Source organism: Pygoscelis adeliae, unplaced genomic scaffold, assembly GCF_000699105.1.
Source record: "Pygoscelis adeliae isolate BGI_AS28 unplaced genomic scaffold, ASM69910v1 Scaffold38, whole genome shotgun sequence".
Taxonomy (NCBI): Eukaryota; Metazoa; Chordata; class Aves; order Sphenisciformes; family Spheniscidae; genus Pygoscelis; species Pygoscelis adeliae.
The window spans coordinates 10762343-10772223 of NW_008825614.1; the positions used below are offsets into that span (position 1 = coordinate 10762343).

Here is a 9881-nt window from a genome sequence, read left to right on the forward strand (position 1 = left end):
GGACATGCATGAGCCCTTCTGGCCTAATCATTCGTCACTGTAGGAGACAGGACAGTAGGCGGGATGAACCTTCAGTGGGTCCTCTGGACTGTTTTTCTATTTCTTGACTGTGGAGAAATCTCTATAAATCTAGTTTATTCTTTCTGAGCTGGAGATGAAGGACCTCACTTTTCAGGTAAGAAGAAACTGCCAGTATGGTCTGCTGTTTCTCTATCATCCTACCCCAAGTATGTGAAATATGAGGTGTGATCATCTAGCTGCAGTATTGCTCCAGAACTGTGGCAGCAAGAACAGGGGAAAGAGCACAGGGAGAGCAGTATATATACATACTTTGTTAAGATAGCAGCTTATCTACCGGTTTTTGTCTCAGGAAAAAAAGTGAGTCAAAAAGGCTTCTGCTGAGCCTAATTTGTTATGTCTCCAGGCATAGCTAATTATCCTGACTTAGCCCAGCTCTGAATTTTTCCCAGGGGTTTTGGTGCTGTTTCTTATGTTTTGATTTATAAATCGTCTTTATTTTACTTTCCTCCTACACGTTCTGTATAACCTTTTCGCTCCCTGCCTTACTGAGAAGCCAGGAGCTGGTGTGGCAGTGCTATCACAAGGTGTAGGACAGAAAGGGGATCCGTTAACCAAAGCCTTTGCCTTGGGTGCCCAGCAATGCTTTCTTCTGGCGTCTGCCTCATGGGCTGTGTGAAACAGTCTCTTCTCCCCAGAAGGCTTTTTTGTTCTACCACTTACTTCTGGGCTTACCTGCAACCATCCTTGGGCTAGAGGAGTTGTGAGGCTTGGGGCTGGCTCCATGGCTCAGAGGGCTTTGGTTACAGCCTTCATCCCGCAGCAAGGAGTTTTCTGGCTTCTCCACTGACGTACCAGAATGAATTACAGTTATTTTCTGGTTCAACCATTCCCTTCACAGTTGACACAGTTTTTCTAACCTCAGCTACAAATTCTGTGGGGGAAGGAAATCCATCTGCTGTAATCATGGGGTGTCAACTGTAGTAAGCAGGAGCCGATACTGCAGTTAAGCCTGGGTTTGGGAGACCATCTCTGTTCAGGACGCTTTAGAAACACTAGCTAATGAGTCCCCCAGGCATCCCATCGGGCAAATGGGTACTGTTTCCTTAGGAGACAAGACTGCCAAGAGTAAGCAGCTCAAGCAAGGCCAGCCTTAACTGTTAGAGCATGCCAGCATGCCACCTCTTCTAGGAAGAAGTGCATTGCTTTGTTTCCTGACATACCCACTCAGGGTTTTTGGGGTTTTGTTTGTTTGTTTGTTTTGGGTTGTTTGGTTTTTTGTGTGTGTGTGCATCTGGGAAGGCTTTTGTCGACAGACTTCTCTGTGAGATTGTAGTACTGATCACCCTTATAGCCCCTGGTGGAGGCTTAAATTTGGCTTTGTGTAAAATGGGCTGAGAATTGGGTGAGAGCCTACACCATGCTAGTCCCAGACCCTGTCTTCTTGGACATGAGGAAAAATTTCTTTACTGAAAGAGTGGTTAAACATTGGAACAGGCTGCCCAGGGAAGTGGTTGAGTCACCATCCCTGGAAGTATTTAAAAGACGGGTAGATGAGGCACTTAGGGACACGGTTTAGTGGGCGTGGTGGTGTTGGGTTGACGGTTGGACTCGATGATGTTAGAGGTCTTTTCCAACCTTAATGATTCTATGATTCTATGATTCTGCACTGGCCAAGGGCAGATGCTGAGGGGAGAGGATAAAACCAGGAAAAGTAGGGAGTGGGTCTGGACTCCTTTGGAAGAGTCCCTCAACCTCCAACAACTTGCAGCTCAGGGATTTCCTGAACCACAGTGGTAGCTTCTGGTGGATTATCCTTCCATTATTTTTCCTCTTAATTTCCTTTTTGAAGTCATGTAAACTCTTAGCATCCAGCATGTTCTGGGGTGGGGAGTCTCGCTCCATAGCTGTGCATTTTGTGGAGTATCACCTTTTGCTCTTTTTGAACCTACCACCTGCTGTTTTGATTTAATCCCCTATAGTTCTTGTGTCAGAAATGGTGAATACTCATACTCTATGACACTGATACGTTTATAGGCTCCTGTCAGTCACCTCTTGCACAGGATGGTGGCTCCTAGTTCATTCAGCCTTTCGTTACATGGAAGATGTTTCACATTTTCGAACATCCTTTTGGCTCTCATCCATGCCTTTTTCTGACTTTGTAATAGCTTCTGTAAGGCGAAAGGAGAGCTGCACTTAGTTTTCAAGACAAGTGCAATATTGTTTTAGACACCGATGTAATAATGTAGCCTGTTCCCTCTTTCTTTCTGAATTGTTTTGGTGTATTGGTTATATACTTCTTAGGGCCTAAAATCAATGGAAATATTCATTACATTTTTAGTCAGACTTGTCCAATTAATCCTCAGGACTTTGGAGTCCTGACTTAGCGGGATTTCAGTGGTTCACAGGCTGGCTATAGTCACTAGCAAGCACCATCTGAATACACCTGGCCATTGCAATATCACATGCGACATGGTGTACAAGGAGGTGCTGAGCAGATCAGTGATTTCCTTGCCAGGCATTGCAGGTGCACAGCTGTGATCACAGCCCTGTCACTGCCATGACAGGGGATTAGGGCACGGGATTGCAATGTGGGGCATGCCCGTAGCGGAGGTGCCATTGCAAAGCTACACTGTCACAACCATGCATGGCTGGCTGGGCCACACGATCTCTCAGATGGCTCCGTGGCTGGTACACTCAGTTTTGGGCCCCAGACCTGGGGGATGTGGCACCTCCATCATGCCCTTCTCCACTGTCGCTCAGACATGCTAGATATATTCCTCTGCCTGGACTGCTCTGTGGTGGGTCACCCACAGGCTGTGACTTCCCTGCATGCATACTGGTCCTGGAGCTTTTCACGCAGAGCTGGTGCTGGGATGAAGAGGAGATAAGATGAGAGTTGAGAGGTTTGCTATGTGCTGGTAACAACCAGGTCTGAGCCTGTTGTTAGCAGTCTGTGTGACCATGGCTCCTCAGAAAGGCAGCTGTGGAGCGAGGCAAGATTATCCTCCTTTTTCTCTCCAGGGAAAGCAGGGAGGCCTGGATAGGCTTCCCTGATGTACACCAGTCTATCCAGTGAGTCCACTTCAGACCCAGCAAGCCCTCTACACTAACACAGGATACCTTCTTTCTCTACTTTCTCATCAGGAGCTTTGCCCAGTGCTTCCCCTTTCATCTGTGCTCAGCCAGGGTAGGGGCTGCCCTTCCTGCTCCTCCAGCCCCTGAGCAGCTGTACGTCTGAGTTGTGATGGGCAAGATGGACAACACCTCCGTGGAGCTGAGCTCTCCCTCCGAGGTGAAGCAGGCAGCCCTGGAGGAGTCGGAGCCCATCGCCCCTGAGGCCGTGAGCGCCAAGAAGAAGAAGGAGATCCCAGACAGAGGCTCCTGGAAGGGGAGATTTGACTTCTTGCTGTCCTGCGTGGGCTATGCTATCGGGCTGGGCAATGTCTGGCGCTTCCCGTATCTCTGTGGCAAGAACGGAGGAGGTGAGAGAAACACTCAGTGCCTGCGCTCATCCCTGAGCAGCCTTGTCCCCTGAACGGGCTTCAGTTTGGTGTGGGTCTGGGCAAGCAGCTGGTCCCCTGGCTGAGAGGTCTCCCTCATGATGTGAGTTATTAAGCTGTCAGGAGACTAGTTCCCATGGTCTGTGGACTTTACTAGCAAGTGCATGTTGGGAAGAAGGAGCCCAAAGAAATATAACAAGAAGTTTGAGTTTTGTCAAGCTTCTGTAGTCCAAATTTGCAGGGCTACAGCAAAGAGTGTCTGGGACTTCATTTGTTTACAAGGAGGGCTATGCACATAGGCACCCAGCTGGATGCTGGGGCGTTCCCAGGGAAATCACTTTATATCTGCTAATGGTGGGTTTCTCCTCAGTCTAGTGTATTCTCAAGGGGTAACAATTTTGAATCTGAGTTTGGGTCACATGTCTGAGGAGTTTTGATTAGAAGCTTTGCATGGACCATAGCAGGGCTGTGTAGACATATATATATACAAGCACGCATACGTATGTACATGTATACAGGCACGCATGAGTGTCCTCATCTATGGAAGGAAAAGAGCTTTGACTTACTACAGTGCTGTGAGAAGGGTCACAGTTATTGCCTCCATCCTGAAGTTTGGAAAACAGGCCATGAGAGAAGACGGCAGCTGGCGAAGAACTTACAGTAACTGTGATGCAGCTGGTAGCAGTGCCCTTCTCTGTGGACAGCTTACACCAGCTTTTTTAATTCTTTTTATTATTGCCCCACTACATCCTTTCCTTACCAGTCCTCAGCTGAGACTTTGCCAAACCATTGCAAGGCTAGGGAAAGGCAAGCAGATGGGGAAACAGTGCTGAGCTAGAAATCAGGAGATCTGGGAGATCAGCTCCCTGCCCAGCTACAGACTTTCTGCATGTCTTGGATCAAGTCAGAAAATACACTCTTGTGCCTCAGCTCCCCTCTAAAATGGTGCTATTTCTTTAGCCTTGGCAGGGACATGCTTTTGTGGAAGGGAGTACAGGCTGCTTTGGTGTCAGTAGAGCAGAGGCTCTTTCTTCTCCCCTGCCATGCCCAGCTCTACCATTGTTTGTGCATATTACTAAAATAACCTTCCCTCCCCACTGAAGTGCTGCTCACCTCCTTGAACCATTTCTCAGACTTCCCACACAAGTCCAAACCCCTTCGCCTCACCTTTAAGGCTGTATATATGATTTTAGTATCGCCTGCTAGTCTTCCCATGTTGCTCTTTGCTTCCCTCTTAGCTCTTCACTGCCCAGAGTCCCTGTCCCCAGTGTCACATTCATTCATGCTACTTTGAGGGTCTCTTCTCAGGCTTCTTCTCCACATCTTTTTTCTTTTCCTTTTGCCTTGAATTCCCTTTTCAAAACCCTCTTTGTCTTTGGCTCTCATGACTTCTCCTCATATCGCCAGCCCACTTCTGCTGTCCATGCCGTAGGTGGTGTAGGACGCACTTCTGCTCCCACCCTGGGAAAGAGGAGAGGAGTCTAGCTCCCTGCGGCGGTCTGTCCATGTAGCTCCACTGCATTTAGGGGGATCTTGGCCATTTCTCTGAAGCACGTGGGGCAAGTCCCAGTGGGAGACCAGATAGTTACCCATTTTGACAAGAAGATTTCTAATTCAGTATATCGTTTTGTGCAGAGATGGGAGTGTGAGACTGCACCGGGTGAGGTTTATGGGAATCAGCCAGCTCTACCTAGGGGAGCCTGTGCCACCAGCACTGGAGCCACAGTGCGGGTCTGCCATTTTTATCCAGCCACACTCTGGCACCTGGCTGCGCTAGCCCTCCTCACACAACATTAGCCCGGTGCCTAAGTCCCAGCACTGGGTTTTAGCCCAGTCTCTGCCCTGTGATTGCTGTGCCATCTCAAACACACCAGATCCGTGCTGCCCGTGGCTCTGTCTCCTCACACATAAAGGTGGGGATGATGATATCTATAATTAGATGAGGGCTGTTTTGAAGCTAAAATCAATCCTACTTATAAAGTCAGCTGAGATCCTAGGACGGAGGGTGCTGTGGAGGCGCAGAGCGCTATCATTAGCATTGGCAATGGCACATAGGGTGATCTCTGCCCCAAGCAGCTGCAGGCACGCAGAGGGATCAGCCGGCTGCGAGCAAAATTGCCAGACAGATGACACATGGGAATTGGTGCCTGCCTCCTCTCAAATGCCCTGCCTCGCCTGCTGGTTCGTGCCGTTCGTGGCAGCCTGTATCACTCGTTCCTCTCACCCCTACCTGGTCTGGCTGTTCACAGGCATGACTGTTCCTGCAGCCGACAATAACGAGCAGCAAGTGGAGGCTGCCGATGGCGGAGACAGGCAGGGGGGGCGAAGGCTGCCGATGCCGGAGACAGGCAGGAGAGCTGACGCACGAAAGCGTCACTGGGAGCCGATGTGGAGCAGCGAGGAAGGGTCACACGGCATCTGATTCGCAATCGGATGGGCACCGTCTTGGCTCTGCCCCGACGGAGGCGCCTCCGGAGCAGAGCAGACTGTGGGTGGGACTCTAATTTTAGCGTCCTGCATGTGCGCTGCTCAGAGCACAGCCGTGTGGGCTGCTTCCATTACGCACAGGCAAATTGAACTGAATAGAAATATTGTCGTCTCACTTACCGCTGTCACATTGTATCAGCTCACGGCTGATTTGCTCGGCATTGTAATTGGGCACATAATTAGGTGATATTCACCCAGGGTACGGCAGCCTGGCGCAAGGCCCATCCGCTGCGGGGAGCAGGCTTTACCCAAAGTGATGCCTGGGCTCCCTGCTGGCTCTGCACGCAGCTGAATGTGCCCAGCTATGACTAATGCTCCAGCCTCTACACTGATTTCTAACCTCATGAAGTCCTTCTGATGTCAACAGGATTTTACCGGACTCTAAATTGACTCTAAATGTGGCTCAGTAGGTGCTAAAAATTGTCTGTGAGATCCTGAGCTTGAATAACTTGAGAGAAGAACATTTCTTTAAATAAGCATCATGCATTTCTCATTTACACGTTGAGACTCCAAGCAACAGCATGTAACAGCTTGTAATGCTCAACTTTTGATTTGTGGGCAGTGTTCGCTGTTTTAAGGAGTAATTATTATTCCTTGCTGTATGGCATTAGGAGCTGGAGGCTGCAGGCAGATTTGGCGCTGCACAGCGAGTGGCAGCCGCTGTGTGATCCTTCCCTGCCTCCAAGGGCTGGTGCCCTGAGCAGGCGGGGCAGGACCAGTGCCGTCACCCCTTTGACCCATGGACTTTGGAGACAGGTTTGGACTCTCCCAAGGTCATACACAATTATTTGTAGCAGGCCCAGGAACTGAACCAGGCCTTTCAGCAGCCCATCCAGGGCCAGAGATTAAAGACTACCCCTTTCTCTCTGTGCCAAGGATTTAGGCACAAGCATGCAAATTCTAGGCACAAATTTCCAAACTGATTTCACCTGGGGCTGTACAGCACCCAGGGGTGTTATCTGTGCCTGCTCGCAGACCTGACCCTCCAGAGTGGCAGTGTCATTGCCAACAGGCTGCAGTCTGGTTTGTTGTTTTTCCCCTATTCTGGAAGATTTTTGTCAAGCCAGGATAAATGACCTAGGTCCAAATGTTTGTCTGTTTTTTTTCTCAATAGCCTAATAAAATCTTTCACCTACAAACCTTCCTGGCCTTCTGTAGATGAAAAATGCAGGATTGTCAGGGCTGTGGCCAAATTTCATTAGCTGCTTGCACAGAAGCAAGCCAAGCACTGTGACTGCCGATAAGTTCAGCCTCCAAACTCTACAATGAGGTACAACGGTAGCAAGGCAGCATCCGTGTCCTCAGCGCGGGCCCTGGCTTCCCGCAGGGCTCCTGGGGGGCTGGACCTGTCCCAGCCTTGCAGGCTGCGGTGGCTAGCGAGAGTGCAGGGGACGATGCTGAGCGGGCAGCGCTCCTCCCGCAGCAGCGCTCAAAGCTGTTTGCTCATCCACGCCAGGCTGCTGATGAAGCTGAGAGCCTGCGCTTCCATGCCAGCTTGCGATTCAGGCTCACGGTCATTGAGCTGCTTGCCTTCAGCATGTTTTCTCCCCACCACCCACTGCCAGCTCCTCTTGCACGCTGCCTCCTGCGGACTCCCACGCTGGGTGCTGGTGCCTGCCTCTCCCAGCTGGACACAGCTCCCCGCTTGGCAGGCAGACGTCCCCAGCTGGGTGCCCCCTGAGCCAGCATCCCTAGCTGTGCCTCGCTGCTTCTCTGCCCTCGGAGAGCAGCTGCTGGAGGCCTGGCTCTGCCGGGTGCAAGCTGGGCTGCAGGTCTCCAGAGTGGCTTTACTCTCTGGCTCTGTGTTTGCTTTCCTAGGAGAAGACGACTCAGACTGACAGCTCAGCCCTCCGGCTAGTGCAGAAACCATTGCTGTCCCGGACATGGCCAGCTGCTTCTGAGCAAACTGAGTGTCCCTTCTCTCTCCCCAACCATCATTCTTCTGCAGGAGTTTGTCCTTCTCGGGGATGATGGCGTGCTCCAGCACATGCACAAGGAAGCTGGAAAGTGAGCTTTGTCGTCCCAAGTCCTAGAAGTCAGGATGACCTGAACATGTACAGCTTTCAAATCACATGGCGAGGCTCTCCTATTGTGTTTGCTCTTCTAATAACGGGGTGCAAGTAATACTCTACTGAATGGCCGCACCACCTCATTTCTAGTGATGAGGTGATTTCCACAGGGTCCATAGAGAGGAATAATTTTTTCACCAGGAATTTTAAGGGTAAAACCTAAAGCAAGGGTGGGGAGATGTATAGGGCTGTTACAAGAGCAAATACTGTCTTAGCCACAGTTTCCTTAAAAGACTGAAACAGCTATAAACAAAGAAGTAGTGGCCAATACCAGAAATTCCTGTGCCCTTTTCGCTCAAGGTGAAGAATTGGGAACTGCTGCAGGTAAGACAGGAAGTATCAACAAGAACTAGTTACCAGTGTCAGTGTCCAGGCTTTTGGGTTCATTCGACAGGTTGGGTTTAACATTTCCTAAATATCTAACAGCTGAGACTGGCATCACATAGCTAGTGATGCCAGTATATATGTTTATATGATACTTATATATCCATAGTGATAGGAACAGATAAGGGGAAGGCAGTGGTGATCTCAGTGGGAGACCTGCTAAACACACCAGCTCCAGTTGCAAACTGTCACCTCCGAGCAAGTCTGCTTCTCATCGCATGGGTGCTGCGGAGCGAGAAACCACAGCTGGAGGCATTTACTTCTTGGTAAAAGGGGGAGCCGTCTGATAACATTGCTCCTTCTTTCAGGGGCCTTCCTCATCCCCTATTTTCTGACACTGGTGTTTGCTGGAATTCCTCTCTTCCTGCTGGAAACTGCTCTGGGCCAGTATACCTCTGTCGGCGGACTGGGAGTCTGGAAATTAGCACCCATGTTTAAAGGTACTGTACTGTAAGTTTGTGAAGGCGATGGCACATAACTACAGACAAAAACCCTTTAATGGTTTGGGAAGGAAATCAGCAAATCCCTGGGGACTGGGATGGGGTGGCAGGTGAGGGGAGTTTTTTCCCTCTGTCTTTATCAAGCTGTCCTAGACCCTGATGTCCACAGTCACTAACATCACTGTGCTCGGTTCAAGCAGTCTTGCGTGGTGACAAGGCACTTTATGAGCAGCAGGGACTGCAGTGGAGGGACTCTGGTTGCAGAAGACCTGTCCCAAGCCTCCCCATGTGGGCTCACTTTAATTGCATGGGGAAGCTGTAGATAGGGGACGTGAACCTGTCACCATGTCTGGAGTAGCAGCATTCTGGAAAACGGTGGTGATTTAGAAATGCCTTGGAAGTGGGAAAGAGCGATTCTGCCGGGGAAGCGACCAGATCCTGTTTTCATGGAGCTCTGTCCCTAAAGTACCTGTAGCATACTGAGAGGTAGCACTGTTCACCCAGTGGAAACGGGTGGGTGAGAAATGTGAGGGAACAAGCCTCTCTTCCTGACCAGTTCAGTGTAGCTGTATCAGGTGCTGTGTTGATGAGCTGCTTCGCTCTCCCTGGCTCTGCCACAAAACTTGTTGTGATGTCCGTGAGCGCAGTTGGGCACCGGAGACCTGGATTGATGCTGCTCTCTGCCTTCGTTCGCAGGAGTGGGGCTGGCAGCTGTAGTTCTCTCCTTCTGGCTGAACATCTACTACATTGTCATCATTGCCTGGGCTCTCTACTATCTCTTCAACTCTTTAACTGCGGTGAGTCACAGACATGTCTACAGCATGGTATTGGCTGCGCTATGGGTCCTTACTTCCTGCTTTGTGGGGAGAGGTTGTTTATGCCACAAAACATGCTGATGCTGTTTATGCCACAAAACAAACTAACTGCTTGTAGTTTGCGCAAAGAGCCTTTGTCAGCACCCTGCTGTCCCCTTCCCAAAG

The 9881-nt window shown here is 50.1% G+C and overlaps 1 protein-coding gene across 1 annotated transcript in view; it reads left to right on the top strand.

Moving 5' to 3' along the window:
* Positions 1 to 3265: 3265 nt before the first annotated feature.
* LOC103924500 (sodium- and chloride-dependent GABA transporter 1-like) overlaps positions 3266 to 9881 on the top strand; it is a 26481-nt gene continuing 19865 nt past the window's right edge. The window contains exons 1-3 of the mRNA XM_009333029.1: positions 3266 to 3503; positions 8770 to 8901; positions 9598 to 9698. Coding sequence (XP_009331304.1) covers positions 3266 to 3503; positions 8770 to 8901; positions 9598 to 9698 — 471 coding nt within the window. The remainder of the gene's footprint in view (positions 3504 to 8769; positions 8902 to 9597; positions 9699 to 9881) is intronic.